This window comes from Chelonus insularis, unplaced genomic scaffold (genome assembly GCF_013357705.1).
Source record: "Chelonus insularis isolate UGA/USDA-ARS -01 unplaced genomic scaffold, ASM1335770v1 contig_35_pilon, whole genome shotgun sequence".
In the NCBI taxonomy this organism is placed as follows: Eukaryota; Metazoa; Arthropoda; class Insecta; order Hymenoptera; family Braconidae; genus Chelonus; species Chelonus insularis.
The window spans coordinates 1013927-1038714 of NW_023276524.1; the positions used below are offsets into that span (position 1 = coordinate 1013927).

The 24788-nt window shown below is 31.2% G+C and overlaps 2 protein-coding genes across 6 annotated transcripts in view; one reads left to right on the top strand and one right to left on the bottom strand.

Annotated features, from left to right (window-relative positions):
• The window catches only part of LOC118067098 (growth factor receptor-bound protein 14-like), a 395959-nt gene that overhangs the window by 93404 nt on the left and 277767 nt on the right, over positions 1 to 24788 (top strand). The window lies entirely within an intron of this gene.
• Positions 12915 to 15343, bottom strand: LOC118067100 (thioredoxin-2-like). Its single transcript, XM_035083661.1, has 3 exons — positions 14425 to 15343; positions 13288 to 13521; positions 12915 to 13213 (listed from the first exon to the last, which is right to left on the bottom strand). The coding sequence occupies exons 1-3, from the start codon at positions 14443 to 14445 to the stop codon at positions 13151 to 13153; spliced, it is 318 nt and encodes a 105-aa protein (XP_034939552.1). The 5' UTR covers positions 14446 to 15343; the 3' UTR covers positions 12915 to 13150.

Consider the following 24788-nt stretch of genomic DNA (forward strand, 5'->3'; position numbering starts at 1 on the left):
GGGTGCACAGAGGTCGGGGTAATTTAAATACAAGGAACTGTTTTATTTTATTTCAAAATACCGAACATTTTTCTATTTACTTTTTCCAATTTAAAAGTCAATAAATTGACAACTAAGAACAATATATAACAATCAGTGAAAAGAAAGTAAAAAAAATGTTGTGAAAAACAATTCAAGTAATTCAGTGTTAAATTAAAAAAACAATTTATATTAAATTAAATGTGCCAACATAATTGATGACACATAAAACATCAATCTGAAAATTTAACGTTTATTATGTTTTAAGTATCTAATTTTATGTAAGATTAATTTAATGTGAATAAGTTAGTTAAAATCGACTTAAGTGCGCATTAAATGAACTGATTTTACCACCAGAAGAATTTTATTTTTATTATTTGGCACAAGGCAAAGGTAAAAGTGGCGTAGTTCAGAAATTAAATGAAATGGTATACCCTATATGAAACAAATGTCATGAACTCTTAACCCTTCTGTAGATAGAAAACTTCAATTATATTTTTTCACATTTGCTTCAATAACACACCGTATTGTTCATTTTATTTCATCATAATGTAAATTAAATAAAAGTACTCATTAAATTTTTTTTGCTAATATTTGATTATTTTTATCAGTAAATTTTTAATTATTTTGATTCCAATTTTATCAATAAATGTTGATATTTATCCAGTGATCACTTCGATCAACAAATTATTTAACATTTATGTTGAATTAAAATGAAGTTAGAATAAACTTAGAAGTATAATCGTAGTTGAATTGTAAATTGTTTTCTCTAAAATGTTTATAATTTTTTGTTATAAAGGTAAATTTTTATAATGTGTTAAGCATTTCGTTTCTTTTCTTTTGCTTTTAAGTAAGTAATATTTCTAATTTTGAACTTCAAAATAAATTTAACCCCAATACCGGATATATTAAGATGGACGATTTGCGAAGAGTTTTTATACGTGTGCGTATACGCATTATGCCAATGAGAGAATTGGGGCTCGGGCTCTCAGGCCGTATCGTGTATCTAGCAATTATTGGTGCTAACTTTTTACGACGTACCAGATTATAATGCATGTATATGGGGGAGGAGCAGTCGCGTCTGACTTCTGCCCGAGTAAATTGCGTCGTTATTCATGAAAACTATTCTTCCGTGAGAGAAACAAAGATAGAAAAAAGCAATACTAAAGTAAAAAAAAAATCCAACTCGTGATTCGATTATTTTCATTTAACCTATTTACATCTTTACGTAAAATATACTCTATTATACAATAGTATAATTTTAATTACTTGCTAAACATTATCGACACATTTATTTTGCATAATTAAAAGTGCCAAACAATGTCGTTAATTCCCTTTTTTTTCTTCATCCATATTCAATTAACAAGATCATTTATTTCGCAATTGTAGTTATTGTTTTCTTTTCTTTTATTAGATATTATCGTTAATCAATCATAATAATTGTAAACATAACAATTACGTTTTTAATAGTTCCTAACAGAAAGAGCACTATAGGCGTAATTTCAGTTGAAAACTTTCCTATACCATAAAATGATTCCGAAATATTTCCGAATTGCAAAAAAAAAACGTTGAAAAGAATACTGTTTACATGGCTACTCATATTATGGCCATTCATGCATTTGAATCAGCATGGATAAATAGTGCAGATGTGTGGATAAAATTTAAACTTCAGCAACAATTACTGGCAATAAGAAAAAGTATAGTATAGTGCGACTTCATTATTTTGGGACATGAAGGCTATGAGTTCTCAGAACCATTCAACACAGGCGAAAGTGGTACAAAAACGCAACATGAAAAGGATATGGAGAATCAAAAGTGAAAGATTTTTGCACTGTTTGATTGCATGAACGTTTAAAATACTGGATATAATAAAAATCAAAGGTTTCATCATAATCTGTCTGCATTGAAAAAGTGCCTTCTCTGATCCTATTTTAGTTTTTATTACTCTATCTTGTCAATAAAACAAATGTAGCATGAAAAACAATATTTTTGTCTATTTAAAATCAATAAATAGCTATTCCAGAAAAAGATGCTCGCGTAATTTTCTCGAAAAAACAATTCAACAAATAGTGTTGCGCTGAAATGTGAGGATGGCGCCATTCTTCCATCTTCTTTCACATACAACGTTCAGTATTTCTATTTCGGAGGTATCATGAATTGCATATATTTTTTTTAAGTTTTACAACTTATATTTTTATCGGTAATTTCTCAGGTTTCAATTTTATTTTTTTTAAATAATTCGAGTCCTCAATTGGATTCTTCAAATGTTGATATTTTAAAGTCCTAATTAATTATTCCAACGCGGCAGATATTTCTGTTAGATCTTAATTAGGCATTAAATCTAAATTAATCATTCAAATTGTATTGGTGTTTAGGTATACTTAATACAAATTTTTCATCTAGTTAAAAACCCTTTTAGTAAATGTTTAGGCCTACACTCGAAATGTAACTTTTATTGTAATTGGGATTTAGTAGGGTGCAGGAAGGGGAGGGGGAGAAGAATAATTAGGACAAGTCATAGTCTCATATTAAAATCACACTGCAAACAATTGATAGCCGTAGGAATAATACTGTATCTCTTAAGTATCTTAGATAACTGAAAGGATTATCTAGATAGATGATGATACCTAAAATGATTGCTTTGGAAAAATACTTTTCGCAGTCATTTCAAATATTCATTTTTCGCATTGTTAAGAAATTTTTTATAATAATGAATCGTATTCATATCGAATGACGTTAATATTATAATTTTATAAGCTTATTATTATTTTAAGCTTCACCAGCGATTTATCGGTATCAATAGTTTAGATAGTTCTCACAGAGATATTTTTTCAATGCAGTTTATTAAGAATAAGTTGGGAATATCTAATTTTCGTTTAATCCACGCAGTTTTCAATAAAAGCTCAATAAAGATATAGACATTTCTAAAATGAATTGTTCTACAGTTCTAATGAATAGTTTTTATACAAGTTGATTAATTCTATCTCTCAAGTGCTTATGCTGTATTTAGAAAAAATTGTGTCGAGAAAATAAGAAAAATTCTTAATTTATTCGGTTATCGGTAACATTTCCAATGATTATAATCGTAAAACATAAATGATAATAATTTTTCAGGTGGTAAATATTTATCTGAAATGTGTAAGTACTGGATCGATGGATTTTTTTATATATTATAGAATATTCAAATTTAAATCAAACATTTCTTAACAATGACGACGACTTCAACGGAGCAATACAACGTATACAAATGAATCGCTAGTTATTCCAGTCAAATAATTTATAATTAATACCCTCAATGAGTCAATAAACTTCATGTCTGACTTCTTCCTTTATATAAATCGAAATATCGTGAACAATTATCTCAGTATAGTTAAAATTATTTTGCATTATTTAGTAGCACATGGCGAGAAAAATTGAGTAAAAATTACTCTGCAATTTAGGGTGAACCGGGTACTCTGCACACAGTAAAATTTACCCCTACAAGATGGCAAAATTCAACCTAGTAGTGGAAGCGAGTAAAGTGGAACATAGGGGCAAAGTGAAACGATCGAGAAAATTCACTAATTTATTCAAATAATTTTAAAAACGCCTGTTGCACTTTTTGTTTATCAGTTTTGTAATTTATCAATTCATCAAAAATTATGAAAATTTATTAACATAATGTCTAATTTGTTGGTTTACGTTTTTTGGTGTCCCACTTTACTCCATTCTGCCCTACCCGGATTGCACTGAATTGCAGAATAATTTTTACTCACTTCCTCTTTTTGTGTAGGTTTTATTAATTATTACTAAAAAAAAGGAAATCATAATAAAATGAATTTACACGAAATAATATTACAGTTGAACATAATATTTTGGAACAGGTGCAAAACTCTCTGCACTTTAGATTCCAACTGAAAGTGGAGTCGTTTTTGAGGATCGCATGATGTTTCAAAAATAACTATTTATTATGATGATTACATTTAAGTAATACAACATTATTTGAAACATGTAACAATTAATTATAAATTTTTCAACAATATACTTTTCTGGATAATTATCAAGTGATAATTTTTTTACTTCAACTATAGTATAACTATAAATAAATAGTCTATTATTTATCTGGAATATTGATTATTATTAAAAAGAGTTTATTATTAGAAAACGGTAAATTATATTCTTTTTATAATTGGGATGTAAGAGCAAGTAATTGAATTGAGCTAATATGGTCTTTTTGAGAACTGAATTCCCTTAGGTATTTTAACTCTGACCACTTTCTCCAACATCAAACGTATCGGGTATCTTTGACGAAACTCAGATCTAACAACGCGTGCAACCTTTCATTGTAAACGTTTGCTTAGTACTGAGCATGGATGTAATAATCCTTTACGTGGTAAAGAAAATAGGATGACAAAAAAAAACTGTGATTGCTAGGTTTGACTCCTTTTCTTTTTATGTTTTATTTTCAAATTGTTTATTTAGAAAAAGTTAAAATTAATTGAGCGATAATAAAATTTGCATTTTGTTTTGAGAAGAAAAAGATAAAAGGAATTTTTTAACGCTATAAAGAAGAATTGATGATTCATTTGAGATAATTGTTCTATTTTAGTGAGTTGTTGTTAATTCAATGAATTGAAGAATAATGAATTAAATTGCATTATCATAAATTACAGTCGAAATTTTTGCAGCAGTTATTATTTTAAACTTAACCGGAAGTACTATTGCGTAAAGATGAAGTTGTTGATGGAAATACGTCTAGTTAAATATATGCGCATAGTATGCTCATAAAAATTAGCATATGTATCGTCTGCCAACGGGGATCACGGCAATTGCCGTAATAAACATCACTGCCTGAGCTCTATTAAATTTCATCGAGGCATTTTAATGTATATGCAATAAGGAATTTATAAACCTTAAGGGCATTAATAATGAATGTTTATAAACACTCGATTTAACACGTCAATTGATGACATTTTTATTTAACATGTCTATCTATTTAATACTACTCTCATTTTTTATGCAAGTCTTTAATCGTTATTACATTATTCAGTTGGATAAAAAGAAAATAACATTAAAAAAAGTGAAAGTAAAACAATCATGAGCTATTCTTTCGTAATAGAAAACAACGCGTTTGATTACTCATGTAGAAATTCTGACAATAATAAGTCAATAAGGAAAGTTTTTAGGTTGTATTTATTCAAGATACACGTTTATTTTCGAAGTGTCTTGTGCGCCAAGTATCAATTACTGCCATCTTGACTTTGCACGAGTCACTAAATAGACGACTTTAACAATAATTCTCATAGGTTTTTTAAATTCAATCACTTTCCTTATTTTTATACAATATCAGCTGAAATTGTGGAATTAATCATGCACTTTCGATTGATCGTAGTGTCAATTAAATGGAAAAAGAGTTGCAATCATGAATAATTGTATATTATTTTACTCATTTGGAAAACAGTTTCTCGATTAAAATAAAGTTATTGACTAAAACAACAAGTTAGTCAATAAAATGTATTATGCTTCAGTACGAGTATAAAAAATCAGGATGAAATAAATTTTTTTATTATTGTAAAAAGAAAGAAAGTAAATAGAAGAGAATAATTTGACAAAAACTTGGAGTTTATTTTCTACCTATGAATGAATATAGTCACATGGCCTATGATGATGCTCCAATAATCATCAACTGCTAATTTACTTATATTCAATGTCTATGGTCTTTACTACTTTGCCAATTAATTGTAGCACAACTCGTTCGTAGTAGCCAAAAATTTATATTTCAAGATCTTATATTAGTAATCAGTAAGAAGTATAAGATTATATCTGAATCTCTAACATCAGCTAAAAAATTTATCCAGTTGATTGATTCAACTATCAATAAAGTCTAAAAACAAGTTAAAATACTAACAACTAAATCGTAACAGATGTTTCAAAAGAGTTAAAGATCCAAATTCAACTTGAAAATTCAGTGATTCATATTTATAAACCTTTTTGATTGAATAAAAATTTTTAAATATTTAATAAAAAATTGAAATTTATTGAAAATTTGTTGTATTTATCATTTATCTCGTGGGGAAAAAAATCTCGGGATCCCGAGTTTCATTTAGACCCCGCACTAGAAAAAATTATGTTTAAATAAAGTAAGATTTACTAGTAGTTAATATAGAATTTTAACTATAAATGAATCCTTTTCAATGCATACAAGCAAAAATATACGGAGAGAATTTTTTTACTAAATGTGAGTGCAAAAAGTGATGAGTCCACGTTTCGAAGTTATGAAGTAAAAATATTTCTGTTTCACAGCAAATTTTGAATTGTCGTAAATAATTATTTTACTAAGACACTTCTTAAGTATCAAGTTAACTTACAATAACTCAAAATTTACTATTGAATAGAAATATTTTTATATCTAAACTTCAAAATGTGGACTTGTCACTTTTTGCTCTCAAATTTAGTAAAAAAATTCTCTCTGTGTAAAGCGTCCTCAAACAGGGCATCCTGATTCAAACCCAGACAACTTCTAGTTCATAAAAATTTACTAAGGATTTTCTCGTTTTGTTCAGTGCAAGTCCTGAATAAGAATACGCTTTTTTGCATAAATGGTTTTTGTAAGTTTTAATTGCTGTTAATTTAAAGAAATATTATGAATGTATACATTGAGAAACCCCCTTATATTTTTTAGCCAAGTAACTGAAGTACAAGTGTTATAATAATTTCTAGTATTTTTATTATTATTATAGTTATGAAAAATATTTATGCAAATAGCCTATTTTGTATGTATAATAATAAGAATGATAATAATAATAATAATATGTATATTAAAAAATTATTATTATACTCGGGGTGCAGATATACTTAATATCAGTGCTCTTCAGAGGTCTAGGTATCACCCGAAAGGCCCACACTACTAACTCCCCAGTGGAAAGGATGATGAAACTTAGTTAGTTGACCATTTCTTCCAGTTTTTTGATTCTGCATAAAAAATAACTGGACCGACTTTGCTGAAAACCTAATCAGTTTTAAGTTGCGTAATTATGTGTCGAATGCAATTGGTCCCACGTCGATAACATTTTTTGTTCTCAAGATAATCGAGGTGAAAAATAATGCCGAACGCGCATACAGACGTCCACTTCAAAACTATTGTATTCGACTCTGGAGATCTTGAAACGTGGAGATATGTCAAAATTTGGGATACGAGAAATCGGAGCCATTACAATAACTTCCAACTAGGAAGTTAAAAAAAACATACGAGTATTTTTTAATATGATATAATAAATATTACTAGTTTTCATATATGAATGCATATTTTTGAATTTAAATAATATTATGGGATAGCCGATTGAGTTACGGTTCCAGTCTCCAAGTCTCAGCAGTCGCAGGTTCGAATCTTTCTATGTAAGGCTCAAAAGACTTCATTTACAAAATAGCTTTTTTCAGGATTACTATTAATGAAATACTAAATTGTTTGTTTATTCAAACACTTATAGTATGTTAACAAAATTATAAGGGAGGAGGTAGGATTATGGTTTAGTCTTTAATATGGCCCATTCGTTTATTTTGACTCGGGTCCCGCTCTCGAAGTCACTTGAAAACTATGTAGTACCGCTACTGTCCGCGTTGTGTCACCACAATCAAATAGATGACTTCCGATCATTACGAACGTGCAAAAATTGGCATACATGTTCTCAGATATGTCAAGAATATGTATGCACATTTTTAGATCTATCGAGGTAATTACGTGGGAGATATAAATTTTTTCTCTCCCACATAATTATTTGTTTGCGTTAAAAAATCGGAAAAAGTATAGCTAGATCGATAGGAAATTCAATTCTCTATCGATCTATATATATGATTATTGGATCTAAAATTGACAAATTTTCTCTAACATTTAAAGTGCGTAGAACTTAGAAAAATTCTCGCGCTGATAAATTTCGAATTCGGTAAGACTTTTGAAGTAACCAGCATGAGCCCAAAACATCCCCTCTTCTCTCACCGTATAGTGTCTTTGTCACACTTACGGTTCGAGTGATCATTTCACTCGCACTTACGCTTTACAATACTCGGCGCGTGCGCAGAAGTTTTGTGTGAGTGCGAGTGAAGCAGAGAGATATGTATTGCTCTCTGTCGCACCCGACGGCGCCAGAAGAGGAAAAGCGCGCTTGGGGGCCCAAATATTAAAACCTGTATAACTTTTAACAGGTGAAAAATAGAGCAGAATTTTGCAGAGATGAATTGTTTAATTTTTAATTCTGCACATTTTTAGCCCAAAATCGGGCTGATCGGTGCATTTTAACCAAAATGAGAACGATTTTAATAATTCATTGTTAATAAAAATAATGAAAAAATTAATAAAAAAAAAATTTTTTTCTCTGAAAATGTACTTTAATATCTCATTTTTCGAAATAAAATGCCACAAAGTGATATTTGTAGCGTTAAGTATTTTTTATTTATTTTCTTAGACGCGACTGAAGCTTTCGTCAATAGTGACGCTTCAGTCACGAATAACTTTTTATCTATCATAGATATGAAAAAAATCGTTCAGTACTTTTTTTATTAAAATTAAATTCTGAACAACTTTTATTTAAAACATTTTTTCATATCTATCATAGAAATCGAGAAATTCGCGAGGGGGGGCGGTTTTTCGCGATTTACTCTCCCCTATGCGTGCCAAACATCTTTGACCTACACCATCGTGTTTCTCGCGAAATTTCCGATCTAGTCATCCATAAATAAAATCATCACTTTGGCCGCAGCAAACCAAAATTATCCCATTTCCCTCATTTGACTGGACTACGAGTCTAGTTTTAACATTTTTACATCTGAAGACGAACAAGTGGTACTTTTTTATGTAGGTAATCCGATTCTATGACTGATGCGGGTCTACCTTTTTACAATAGCGTTATTTACGTCGAAAAACCCACGGGTTAAGTGGTCAATGTTTGGCGCGTGCTCGATTACTTTTCGATAATTGAAACTCCGTACCCTCATCATTCGTCTTAATTTTTCGTTTCATTTAAAAAAAAATTTAAAACAAATCTATCAACTCCTTCGTTTTTTTATTTTTTTCTCTCCTGTTAACATGAAAGAGAAATTTTCTCAGAGAACGATGTTAGGAAACCATTCGTCTCCCATCACTACATGACAGAACTTGAGCTCCGCTCTACGCTCAGAAACGTTTCCGAATCTCGACCATTCTGCCATCTGACAGCAACAACACGTATCAACATTTCCGGCCACATTGTCCCATAAGAAATAAACTTCTATCTACGTCTCTCTTCTCTGATAACGCTTTCTGTGCTCGCGGAGTTACCACGTCTTTGAGGTTATCTAAGTTTTATAACCACATTGAGGATTTATAGTTTTGTTTATGTGAGACTAGTGTTGATGTAAGATGTCAAAATGCAGATTAAGTGCAGAAGAGATAAAGGATCTCGAACGGAAGATTGCAAAATATAGTAAAAAGATTGACGCATCGTTGGCGGGATAAGATGAAGAAAGTGAACCAGGCAGGTTTAGAAGTTTAATTAAAAACTGTACGTTAGTTATTAGACTTGGGGAGGAAAAATCTAAGGTCAGTTCATGGGCAGCTTTCTAACCTAGATTCGCTGTATTGTTTCAGAATCAGCATCGTCTGTAGAAGAAGTTCTAAGTGACGCCGAGGCGCACAAAGAAAATGTAGAGCCATCTGGTGAGGCTCAAGAGGATGCAGCGGCCATTACGACCGACCCAAAAGACACGGCCAGAGAAAATAGACCTGCATAGAAGTTCAATGCTGTGTTCTGTTTAGGGATCACCCTAGGCCACCCCAATCGTGTTAAACTCCTACCTGGCTCCATAAGAACCCATACTAAATTTTTGGAACACATCGGCCTATTTGAAATAAACTTCTATTCATGTCTCTTTTCTCTGACACGGCTGTGTCTGTTGTCAAATTTTTAGGCACTTCGTCTAACGAAGAGAATAAAGAAATCTATACACTTCAAGCAGATATGGCAAATTTATGGTCAGAAATGATATCTGAAGGTATCGATAAAGATCTCAATGTAGAGATAATGAGAAAATGACCGAAAAAGGGAAATTGTAAACTAGAACCGCCTGAATTGAATAAAGAGGTGGTTCCTTTGCTTACCAAAACTGCAGTGTCGAGGGACAAATACTTAAAAGTGAACCAGGAATTTATAAATGTAGCTCTGGTGAGTTTAGGCCAAGCTATCGGTCTTCTATACGATGAGACAGCAGATAGTCCTGTTAAAAATCAAATTCTAGAGAGAATGTGTGATTCTAGTCAGCTGTTATACGAACTAATGTATCAGTTAAATAAGACTCGAAGATTCTAAATTTACCCATCTGTAGCTGAAAAATATAAGAAGTCGCTTCAGGAGTCAGTTGTGGACTTTACTTTGTTTGGGCAAGATCTGACGGCCTGTATTAAAGCGGTAAAGTCAGCTGAAAGATTATCTCAGGCGGGCCCCAGTTGAAGGCTGTTTCCACTGTTCCAGAGTCAACAATCGAACCGTCAAGTGAAGAGGCAGCCATTTACTAAGAACATGTCCAGCCAGAAGTTTAATAGCCGGCCGTATTTCTATGTTTAGACAAGCTTGATCTGGTAATCTGGCAGTTGTAAAATGTCTCCCGTGTGAAAATCAGTTTTTGTCTTCATATTTTTTGGTATCCAAAAGTAATGGACAATATAGATTTGTCTTAGATCTAAAGGAATTAACCCTAGACTAGTCACAGAATGAAATATCGCACTACTGGTCACCTATATAGGGATTCGCCGCATGTGAGCTTAACATAAAGAAGACCCGGGAGTTGCTCTCATCTCTGGGATTCATTATAAATACAAAAAAGAGCCAGTTAGTTCCAAGCAAAAGATGTAGATTCTTGGGGTTTATCTTAGATTCAGGAGCTATGGCTATATAGCTGCCTGTTGATAAACAAAAGAAAGTTCTAGCTTTGTTTGCACAGCTAAAAGAATGTCATCAATGCTCTATTCGAAAGTTTGCACATTTTTTGGGTATACTAGTTTCTTGTTGCCCTGCCATTGAGTATGGTTGGGCACATACTAAGCAGTTCAAACGTTTCAAATTTTTGGAATTAAGAAAAGTTGCAGAGGACTATGACAGTAAGATTGCTATCCCTAGAGCTTTGTTTAAAGAATTTATGTGGTGGGAGAACCATCTAAGGACCTCTGTTGGTCGCATTAGATCTTTCCGTTTTGCAAAGACAATCTACCCAGATGCATCCAGTCTCGGTTGGGGTGCGGAACATGACGGTAAAGTAGAATATGGTGATTGGAATGTAGAGGAAAGTAAAAATCATATTAACTATTTAGAACTGCTTGCAGCTTTTAATGGTTTATGGGCTTTTGCCGGGGGAGATCTAGGGACTGAGATTCTTTTGAAGATTGATAACACAACTGTCATTTCCTACATCAATAGAATGGGAGGAATTAAATATCAGGATCTAAACCACATTACCCAGGAAATTTGGGAATTGTGTCAGAGTAGAAGGATTTGGATTTTCGCAACATATATAATTTTATTTCTATGTATTCCCGCCTTTCGCCCTAATTCTTCGGTCACTCTGATGATGGATCAAGCTTGTGTTATATTTGTAGTGCCTGTTTGGAAATCCCAACCTTGGTAACCATTATGGTCATCGTTGTTGGATTCTCCACCGATAATTTTCTAACCTGCTGATGATATGCTTCTTTCACCTTCCAGGGAGTTCCAGCACCCTCTAGCAGGGAAGCTTTCGTTAATGGCAGGTAGATTATTCGCCAATCCTTTATAAAAAAAGAATTTTCAATTGAGTATCTAGCAAGCTCTATCACGGATTCAACTTACCTTCAGTATGGGAAACCGTTGTTAGAATGGGTCGATTTTTGCAGAACCAATCAGGTTGACATTTTTCACCCAGATATATCACAGGTGGCGGATTGGTTAATCGGAAAGTTCAAGATTGGTTTATCCTATGGTAGTGTAAATACTTATAATTCTGCTCTATCTCTGATTTATGGAACAACTCTGGGGAAAGACCCATAGCTGATTCGTTTAATGAAAGGCTACAATGAAAGAAGACCGTCAAAACCAAAATACGATAAAATTTTTGATTTGGAACCAGTTATTACTGGGTTGGAAAAGATGGACCTCTCGATTCTCTGGATTTGTCTAGTTTGACTACAAAGCTGGTGGTTTTGTAGGCCCTGGTGACAGCACATCGGAAACAAACGTTATCCTTGATAAAAATAAAAAACATTACTGAGAACAAAGAGGGCCATAAAAAGTCAGCGATATGTGTTGGTAGAGTGCTAAAATTTTACTTAAAAGTGACGGCTGCGCTTAGAGGCGACTGCGAGGAAATGATTTTGACTACGGGGAAACCTTTCAAGCCAGATTCTTGGGATTTGTTGTGTCATTAATCGTACTACATTATAAAAAACCGAAGAAAATAATTCATTTATGCTTGGCGCTCATTTTTGTACAGCCCAGAAAGAGGGGGCTGTTTTTGATGAGATTTCACGATTTTTTGTACATATCAACTACAATTATTTGTATATTCGCGCTCGAGCAAAATTTACTTGTTACCAACTTTATAATCCGTTAGTAAGGGAACTTCATAGCAATTAAAAACTCTGATCACCAACTTGATAAAAGAACGTATGATTGACTTATGAATAAACTCTCATTTTACTCAATTTTTGCGCAACGAAATTTTTTCAATTTCGTACATTATGAATAAAACAATGATGATGCTTCATAGTATGCTTAATCGAAAGCCAACAATCGCTTTCCATGCAAATTCTTAATTTCAGCCCATGTTTATGTTATAATAAGAAAAATATTATTATTTCAAAAATTATAACCTGCAAAAATCATCTTATAATTTGTATAGAGACACGGCAGTGCCTCGTCGTGACGTAAGGGCTAAATGGCGGCGATTTATGCTTGGCGCACGAGACACTACCGTATCTCTTGACCATAAAGACATTATTATTCCACTGACGTAAATAAGTTTACAAACAATAAAATTTTAACGTGACAAGAAATTATCAATAGTAAATTGATATGGTTGATAACAATTGATAGCTATATTGAAGTTTAATTTTCCTGAATTTATTTAGGTCATTAACGTAATTAAGAAAAATTTTTTATTTGAGTTTAAGAATTGTATTCCTTAATTTTTCGACATTATCACCGTTCAACTCATCAAGCTGTGGAAAGAAAATCACATTAATATGGACAAAAATTTGAAAACATATCAGATTTATCGAATATTAAAATATACCTTTTTGTTATTTTTTATGAAAACAAATGTTGGCATCGAATTGATATTGTACTCTGTAGCAATATCCTCGCATTCGTCAACATTCACTTTGTAAACGACAAGAAAATCTTTCATTGCGATCGCCATCTCTTCTAGTTTTGGACCAATCCGCGTACAAGGGGCACACCAAGGAGCCATAAAATCTATTACAACAAGTTTATTTCCATTTGTTTGAAGTTTTTCATTAAGGTCATTCTGAAAAAGAATTCAACAAATAATAAGTTTTATTAATGAGTTGTATATACTGTTAGTAATCATTAACGTCGTAGATTACAAAAGAATGAAGCAACGATGTAACGATTGATTTCATGGTGATAACTATTTTATTAAATATAAAACTGAAAAAATACAAAATTCATTATGATAGTCAAGTTTCAATATGAAACAATACATGAACTCCATAATTAAAAAAGGAACCAAAAAAAGTTACTCATATTTTTAGGAGTAACAAATCAAATACTCGAAACATATATCAATATTCTTTTGAAAATTATTTCTTTTATTATAGCATGCTCTGATGTTTTATCTATGTTTTTTGAAAACATGAAATTGAAAAAGTTCTTAAGAATCGATAAAAAAAACATACAAATATTGAGATTAATGATTATTATGTGGAATTTAATGACTTTTAAATGACTCTTAGTTATGCTGGATTTTTTTTCTATAAAAAATTTCCTACAAAAAAATCATCTGCATATGTGTAGACAAATATTGTATTGTTCGGTCAGAAAAAACTATTACTTCTCTTTCCTTAAAACTAAGACAAAATATTAATTCAGAGTGACAATATGGTGAACAATATGCTTTTAAATTCGTTTGTATAAATAATTTTTACATTAAATGAAATATATTTATAAATAAATAACATATATGCAATTATAACAATCACCGAAATTATTTTTAAAAAAAGTGTAAGGGAAACTGGGGCAAAATTATTATAATCAACTTCCTCAGACAAAAATTCTTAAATAAATTGTTTTGCCTCGATTTCTCTTACACCATATTGGTATGTATCGATGATTACCCTAATGAGGATATTTTTTTGTGATGAATCAGCAAAAGTAACAACTCGAAATTTAATTAAAAATTATTAATTACCATGTCTTTGATTTTATACATCGTGTTTGTAAGGTACAATAGACTTCTTGAAACTGACAAACACTTAGTGTATAATTTGACTATTATTTTATGATGACAATTATCACCCCGGATGCCAACAAACTGAGACTGATTTTCTAATTAGAGTTTATGGTCAAACCATGTCAACTGTGAAGTCGAGTTGAAGTGATGGTATTTAATATAGCTGGATTGCTATACTGTCCCCACTTGGTCTGGACTAAATGATACTTTAATTACCTCATGATCATTAAACTACCGATAAAAAATATTTATTTTTCAAGTAGTAAATGAATCATTTTATCATATTGTGAAATAATAGCACAACAAATGATTGAAAGGAACGAAAAGCTTACGTAAAATATCACAATAAAAATAGTTTTAACTAAATCTATGTAGATCTTTTTTATTTTTTCTTGCGAAATTAACATAAAGCAATCAGTCGCGCGTTGCTTATAACAAATTCTATCGTTTGTCTATCTATTTATATATAGTGTTATGCCGTGGATAAATTCCAGGATTTCAGTCAATTTAAATACACAAAAATTTATTTTAAGTGATCACAAATTTATTGTCACTTTTAATATAAATTACACTTAAATGTTTAGCACTAAAATTATAGTTAACAACAGTACAGTTAATTAATCACTTCTATTTATTACTGAATATTCTAAACTTATTGACAATATTCTGATTCTTATTCTTCACATGAATCGAGAAAACTTTATTTATTTCTGTTTCTACTTCAATGATAGTTTCCTGTCGACTGACTGAATAACAAAAATGAAAAAATATCAAAATACAAAAGTAGTGCTACTAATGTGTTACTGCGCTTGAGAAAAATAAGTAAGAGAGTTGCCATGAGTCTCGAGACACAGGCGTAATAATATTACAGTCAGCAAAAATTAAATACACGTATGGTCTGAGGTAGTCACGGCGTAACAACAGATATACATTTATTTTACAATACATTTCTTAAATTTCTTAAAATTAACCAATTATTTATAAATAAGTAATTATAAATAACTTATTATTTTTTAATGAAGTTTCATAGCTGTCATCTTAATCTTGTAACATGAAAAAAAACATTAATTGTTCATTTTCAATGATTCAAATCTTATCTTAAACAATAATTTTATGTCCTCAAAATAATTTTCTTAAAGGAAAACAAAGGATTATACACTAAAATCGTTATAATTTATCATTTGCACGCCTTTTTGTAAAATCCTAAGTTTTTTGAAGACTTTTTCAATGACAGCTTATCTTGAGGCAACAAAAAAAGTGTAATAGTCATACGATGTACATTGTATGAATATCAATAGAGATATTCTATCAATATATCAGAATTAAACAACTATCTTCTCAAGAGTCCATTGTTTTTTTTCAATAAAATTGAAAAGTTTGTTGTTTTATTGAATATAGCAAAAATTTAAATTTTCTCATAGTAATATGTGAATATAAATATTTGATGAATGATGAAAGTAAAAGGAAAGTACCCTTGCACGTAGGACGAGTTTTTATTCGGCTCAATTTCAAATTAATGTTTTTTCTTTGGGAGCAATCGTAAAGAAGATATTTATAGAAGTTACTGGGTAAGTAGTGAGCATTTTCTTCAGGAATAGTCTTTAGAATAGCATTACTATAATGAGTTTTACTCCAGACATCCTGAAGACTGGTTCTGATTCGCTACAATTGAAAAAATACTGAAAAAATCGTTTAAAAATCACCTGGTTAATCTTACAGGTGTCATTCTGAAGGTTACTCTAAAAATTCTGGTTAAAATTTGTAGAATAATTAATTCACTTAATTGGCAAGTAAATTACACCTAATATTAACATTAAATACACTTTGATGTATGGAGAAATTAATCAATCAGCATTTTCGCAAAGAATAAGAATATTAATTAGAAAATTGTCTTCGATTTCGAAGGGATAAAAAAAACACTTATACTAAAAAATTTAAAAATAAAAATTGAATTGCACCTGGCATTAAATTGCATAAAAAAAATATTCTTCAATGTTTTTCGTATCTCTTATCGATGATTTTTTTATTATCGTTTCAATTTGTTTTTTTTTTCAATTCTTTACATGTTTTTTTACATATTATAAAACGCTTCTTACTGTAGGCCTCCATCAAACATTATGTAATCATAATTATTTCAACTTACATGTTATTCAACAGAAAAATGTTCGTGACTGTTTATCTATTAAATTTAATGTAAGTATAACACAGGTGTGTTACGAATAACAAAAAATAGACTAATTTCACTGTACGATTAGAGTTAAGAAATTATTCTTAATCAAATACAAAATAATTTATCTAGATTGGTATATTAATTCTCAATGAATAACATGAATTTTCATTAGGATGATTTACGGTTGTTAAAATTATCATATTCATTTGATATTTTCATTTAAATTAAATCTTGACAAGGGGACTTATTTGCGAACGGAAGATAAGCAACAGTAATTAATAAGTGATTCAGTGATACTAGGTTTCATTTGATTTTAATTTAAATATCAAAAATAAATCTCTATTTAATGCAAGTTGATCTGAAGGTGGTCTAAGATTAATCGATTATATGCAATATAGTTAATTTTGGTCTTGATCTGGACCAAAGAAAACCACTCTAATTAGAAGAATTAAAACCACTCTATCATGAACATTAATGTTCATACATTGAAAGTTTTTTCGCTGTTTTTAGGTCATTTAAAAATATTATGTGTTGCGTGCAAACAACTTGAATGGATTTAATTTATACAGAATTGAAGAATTTAACACGAAGTAGAAAAACATACAATTTTTGTAGTTCAAAAGCTAATAGGTGGTTTCAAAGTTATAATTTCCTACAATGTTGGAATTTTTTTTATTTTATCTTTTTTTTTAATTTTATTTTAACAATTACTGTGTCTCACAAATTTTTTTTATATTATTTTTAAGAGTGGCAAGAATTAACTTGGAAATTACTTAATGTTCATTATTTTTAATATTTTACTGAATATCTAATAATTGGTATAATCCTTGTAAAAGAAGCCGTTTATTTTCTTCGAAATAATCATTGTGTATAAGTTACACTATTTTCTTCACCTCCGCACGTGTTCTCAGAATTATATTAATACTGAAAGTGAGAAAATAACGACTATTCATATTATTTTCCCAGTAAATAAAAAAATAGAAGGTACATTGTTATTTTTCTGAAATGTATGTACCCTGTACCATAGTATATTACAGCAATTATGTCTTCATTAACAAGTTTTTAAATTATTAAAGTTATAATTTTGATTTAGAAACATACTATTCTTTACAATTTAGTGTGAAAGTATTGTTTAATTAAGCAATAATACAGAATTAACCACTGGATAATTAAATACCTACTTATGACTGAGCTGTAAACTTAATGAAAAACTCTTTAAAAATAACTAAGTAAATAGTTACTAATTTTCATCTTTTGATTTTACTTGTTAAATCAGTGAAAATCACAGCGAAGAAATGACTTTACTCAATCATTGATGAAATAATTGGTAAAATGTGGAAAAATTACTACAATAATTCCACTATATTACAATTATTTTTCAATAAAAATTAAATTTAAGAATTATTACTATTTAGTATCTTTAAATAAATCATTTTACTAATGAAATTGATGTAAGAATTGAACTTCTAAAAACGAATCAGTACTTTTTAGAAATAAATCAGTGAAAATCACTGTAAAATAGTTTATATTCACTGTAAATCTAAGTGTTTAAAAACTAAACACTTAAAATGCTTACAATGTTAAATTCCATAAACAAACCATAGTAATTTTGTACACAAATTTTAAACGCTTCTTGCAGTTTACCAAAATACTATAGTTTGTTTATGGTGGTCAACATTGTAAACACTTAGGTGTTTTATGATTAAATACTTTAAGTACACGCAGAGAAATGAATAGTAAAAATTACCTTGAATTTTATGGTAATTTAATGACACTGCAGTGTGAGGGCAGAAATTACTATGCAGTTTAGTAATTTTTACAATGTGTATAGTAATTTTTACCCTCACTCTGCAGTGTCGCCAAATTACCATAAAATTTAGGGTAATTTTTACTATACGGTTCTCTGCGTGAATGTGTATTCAGTGATTTATTACTAAACACTTGAATTTTCCCGGATTTGCAGTGTTCACTAATTTTCAGTCGTAAAACCATCACCGCTTAAATTAATGCTATTATTATCACTGCAAATAGTAAATATTTACTGATTTATTCTAAGTATTCTGAAGTATTCATTAATCATTTAAAAGACTTTTTAAAGGACGTTTTATTAAAGGATATTTATCAAAGCATAAATATGACTAAATTATAGTAGAATCCAAAAAGTGTCAAGTCTATCTAATAAGTAAAAAAAATTTATGAGTCACAATAAATCATTAATGAACAATATGTTGTATGAATAATTGTTCATGTATACATTCACTACTTATCATACAGATTTGAACTATCTAAGAATGAAAGAATAAAACTCAACAGCATCAGTGAATATTTACTTTCCATTGTTATTTTTACTATTTCATAGAGATGCTTTGACCAATTCTAATGTACATTTGTTTAATTTAATAATAAAAAGTAAAATGTGATAGTAACTGAATGGTATTATTTTACATTCTGACCCACTAAATTGGTAATATTAGCTAAATTGTTAGTTAAAAATTACGGCCTACTGTCATAGATCAAAACTCAATAGCCGCCATATATTTATTCCTTTAGATTTGATCGAGATTATACGAAGTGTTTCGTTCGAAGATGACAGTATTGTAGTCATGCTTCAAATCACAACGTTTAGAGCTAAAACATGATTCAAAAAAGGGAGATGTGGCCCCCCTTCTCCCGCCACTGGGCCCTCTGCCATCTCATATTGTTTTTTGTAACACCTAAAAAACTATCACACTCTCTGTGAAAATGATAGCGGGTAAACTATTTATTCTTCTATATCCAGGGTTAGAGAATGGGAGGGTGACTATCATCATCGAACGAGACACTTCGTTTGATCGATCAATTATACTCGTGTCTCGTTCTTCGATGATAGTATTGTAGATCTTTAGAGTCCAAGTGATAGTTTTTTCTTTCTTTTTTTTTATCTATTTATGTAGCATGTAAATACATAATATTTTTCTTTCGTATATATTTTACATTTATTTATTCAAATTTTAACGAAACCTACATGGAATGTAACTAAATTATCTTTACATTTACAGAGAAGAACACTAATCACTTAGATAATATTATTCAAACATACTTTCAACACCCTTATGCATTTTTTCTTATTTATCTCTCAGAATAACTAATGCAAACTGATCATTTTGAGCTTGAATGGGTTTATTATAAAACTTGAAAAATACTTGAGAATTAGGTGAACAGCCAGCACTGCGCCTTATAGTAGCAATGTCTACTCCCCGCTTGTACGCTGCTGATACTGCCGCATGTCGTGTACTATGAGCAGTGAATTGATTGGTATCTATACCAGCTTTACTCAAAAATTCCTTAATCCAATGTCCTATTGTTTATGACGATGCTGCTCCAAAGGGTTTCATTGTTGTAAGAAATAATCTCCTTGTTTCCTTATTTCGATGTTCCTTAGTGCATTCTATGTATCCTAATATAGCGGAAGCTACACATAAGCCAGGACGCTCTTGGAAAAAAGGTAACACCAACTCTGGTTGAAATGATCCAGGTCTTGACGTCTTTAATATTTCCGTAATTTTAATTTTTATTTCCATGCTAGACTTTTCTATGTTTTCTATATTTATGCTAGCTAGAGTTTGGAGTCTCTGAACGATTGCCAGCGCCAGCAATGTTGCTAATCTCTCAGAGATTTCCTTTAATCTTAAGTCTCTATTTGCGGCCAGTCTCTCAATGTGTGCAAGAACTGGAGCCACATCCCAAGTTGTAGAATATTTAGGCTTAGTGGGTCTTTGTTTAAATACACCTTTTAGAAATCGTGAAATCAGTCCATCTTTATTAATATATTGGACAGAAATCAAAGAAATTGCAGACCGAGTTGTGTTAAGTGAACTATAATTCATCCCTCTCATAAACTCAATATTCAAAAATTTTATAATATCAGCCACTTCAGTCCGATAAGGGTCCCATCCATGTGTGTGAGCAAATTCACTCCAACGTTTGATGCTGCATTCGTATTGCTTAAGGGTTGATTTAGCAATTGACTTCACTACTACCTCCACTTCCTCTTCTGCTAAATTTCTTCTTACATATGACGACCTGATAACTTGCCAGCCACCAGGGAAAGCTGGGATGCTAGGGGATGGCTCATATTCCTGCAAGGAGATAACAAGAGTTTGTCATGAGGTTTAAATGTTATAACGGGTTCCACAAGAAGAGCAGTGAAGAGAGGATACCACGGTTGAGTGGGCCATAAGGGCACTACAATAATACCTACTACCTGGTCATTAATAACCTTTCTTAATGTACGTAATATTAATGAAAAAGGAGGAAAGGCATAGAAAAAAAATTCCTTTCTCCACGATAAAGTGAACGCATCAACTGCTATTGATTCTGGATCAGGAAAACGTGAATAAAATCTTCTACATTTCCTATTTAATCTGGTTGCAAATGAATCTATGGAAAATGGCCCAAATAAACTTTCTATTTCTTTATATGCAAAATCCGAAAGTTCTCATTCCGAGTCGATATTCTCATTACGTGATGCTTTATCAGCATCTATATTATCGGATGAAGCATTATATGAGGCTTTTAACCAGACTGTCCTTTCCTCACACCATTTCCAGATTTCTCTGGCGAGCTCACTAAGATGCACTAATTGAACACCTCCAGCTTTGTTCACATATGAAATGGCTGTTGTATTATCTAGTCTCAATAAAATTTCACATTTTGATAATTCAGATGCAAAACATTTTATTGCAAAAAAAGCAGCTTTTAATTCAAGAAAATTTATGTGTTTCTTCTTCCCCTGTTCATCCCAAAAACCTGAAGCCTTTATACCATTGCAATAACAGCCCCATCCAGACAGAGATGCATCCGAGAATATTTCTAAACAATAATTTTGACTCCTTATTGGATTGCTACCAATCCTTGCATTCTCCTTCCACCAGAGCAAATCTTCTATCTGCCAGTCAGCTATCAAAATCTTTTCTTCGTAGTTTCCTCCCTGTATCAACAATGATATGTACTTCTGTCGTTCTAATCTCTTGCAGTGCATAACATCATAAGCCACCGCTGGGCATGCTGCAGTCAATACTCCCAAAAATTCTGCAAATTTCTGTATCTTGTATTCTTTTCCCACCTTGAATTCATTCACTAGCTGTATTATTTGTTGTTTCTTCTTGTCTAGTAGGTTAAGTGAAAAATTGACAAAATCAATAATAAAACCCAGATACTTGCATTTCTGTTTAGCAACTACACAACTTTTCTTGCAGTTTATAACCAAACCTAAGTACTCCAAAATTTTCGCTGCTCTATTAATATTTCTTCTACATTTAACTTTTGATCTATCTATAAACAAAAAATTGTCTAAGTACAACACTAGCAGCATGCCCTCAGTCCTCAATTTATTGACCACTGGCTTCATTAATTTAGTGAAAAAATATAGACTTGTACATAAACCGAAAGGTAGACAGGTAAACTCGAATAATGTACCCTCAAATCTGAATCTAAGAAACTTCCTATGGTCTCTATATATAGGTACCAGAAAATAGGCATTTTTGAGATCTAAAGATCCTAAAAAGTCTTCCCGAGATAACAAAGCAATAACAGATTTTATGTCCTCTAATTTAAAATGAGGTGGCTCGATAAATTTGTTTAATTTTTTGAGATTGAATATGAAACGGCTTGTGCCATCAGGTATTGGTATGAAAAAATAAGTCGAGATAAACTGATCATCGCTCTCTTCACACTCTTCAACGGACCCTTTCTTCAACAATTTATTAACTTCTACTCTAATCTTTTTTGTCTCATTGATTGAAAAGATTTTTTTTAGCTGGACTAGTATTCAGATATGGTGTCGTTCTAAAAGAAATCTTATAACCACCTAGATTTTCTAAAATATATTTATCTGTAGTAATTTCTTTCCATCTTTCTATAAAAAACCTTAAACGTCCTGCTGGCTTCTGTACCTTATCTATTTCTTCGACGAGCGGTTGTTGGACCGTGTCGACGTTCTCGATGAACTCTGTGTTCTGTGATACATCTTTGGCTTGAATCTGAGCAGACGACGTTTTGGTTGTTGACCCACCTGACGGAACCCCGCAGGTGGGTATTTCACGTTTCCCTGGTTCCGTATATTTGATGTTTTTGATGTAGATTTATCCTTCATGTCTGCACATGCCTTTTCAATTTCTTTTACATCTTTAACTTTGTCTTTTAAATTATCCCTATAGAGCCACTCATCCGAAAACATTGTGTCTACCACCGGTTTAATGTTCTTATTTAATTGCGGGGTAATAAAAAATTTTCTGGCCACGGATTGCTGATAATACACATCAGTCAGAATTTGTCCTGCATGTGTTATGCACTCTACAAATTCTTGATCCAATTCTTCATGTCCAGCCTCGATAATCATAGAGACTGCTCCACCTAATGTCGATAAGGCAGTTCCAACACAATTTTGTGTATCTATAAAATGTTGATCCCTTTTCTTTGAGATCTCTGACAATAATGGAACTATTTCAAGATTCAATTTAGGAGCTTCTGTATAGAACTGTCCTTTTCTATTGTACATTTCTATAATGGCTTTCTTTGTTCTTTTCTGGAAGTCCCTCTTTCTTCCATTTTAACCATGTATTCATCAATTCTGGATGATATGTTACATCTTTGAACTTATTTTCATTAGGATCTATTCCTAAAACTTTTAAAGCATTGTCTTCTAATACTGAGTCTTCATCAGCATCTTCCTTCTCAACATTGTCTATGATTTCAATTTCCTCTTCTTCCTCTACAAAAACAAAAGAGATACAGACAAAACTTTAGAGGGTAGCACTTGTTGTGCGACTGATGAAAATTTATTCTTATTGAATCTTCTTTCATCATCACCCTATATAGTCGTATAGACTTGACAACTTTTAAAAGCACTTTTTGTGCAAATTGTTGTCTTAAATAGCAAAATGCTATGGTCGTATGGACCTGGCAACAACCGTGCGGGCTTTGCCTCTCAATTCTCGTATGGAGAAAAGAGATGTGATGTAACCATTTTACTATGAAATTCATCAACATCAACTTACCACGTGCTTTTTCTTTCTCTTGAATAGTCTTTTGTATTTGCTCTTTTTGAGACTCTACTTAAGACTGCACAATCTTTGTGAGGTTCTCTACCTCACTTTTTAGGTTATCCATAGTTTCATCTGTTCTACGTTTTCTATGTTTATTCCTTGATCTTGATCGTGAACGAGTTCTCGATCGAGAACGTTTACTTCTTTTATGATCTGGCATTGTTGTTTAACTCTGAATTATGATTTTCATAAAAAATTAATTAACTTAGCTCAAAATACGTCTTGATTCGTTGGCACAACAAAACAATATGAGATGGCAGAGGGCCCAGTGGCGGGAGGAGGGCGCCACATCTCCCTTTTTTGAATCATGTTTTAGCTCTAAACGTTGTGATTTGAAGCATGACAAGCATGACTACAATACTATCATCGAAGAACGAGACACGAGTATAATTATAAATCTAAAGGATAGCATACATTATTTGGACTTACGTTTACGTGCACAGAATTTGACGATGATCCATGTATTCAGTGATTTATTTTTTTTGAGTAACGTGAGGCATCATGAGCTACTACTCTGAAATAGATTTTTACCATTCCAACTGGGTCAATTAGTGAACAAAACTAACTTACCTTCTTTGTAAAATTATATTAGGTATAATCAATAAAATTTTTATCGATTCAATGTTAAAAAGTGATCGCAATCATTCGTCATAAATAAACAAACCTTACCTTATCTAGGAATTATCAATTTTACGTCACATACCATCGTTGGTAATTTACGTCACTCTGGTACGTGTCACAAAATTCTATGTAACGGAAATCTGTCATGACTTGCGCACTTTTCGCGCATTTTCTTCTTCTTCAGTAGTAAAACTTTATAATTAAGAGATAAATACGCATAATCAATTGAATGACACAATATGGCGTCCGAATGAAATAATTGAACTAAAGCAGCTAACTTTACTGCAAATCCAAGAATGTTGCAAACGTGTTAAAGTAACACACATAAGGTGTGTTAAATGTAAAATGTCAATAAATAAACTATACATTCTTTGTAGACACTTTTAACACGTTTAATAATGTGTGAAAAATCCATAGTTTGTTTATGGAATTTAACATTGAATTAT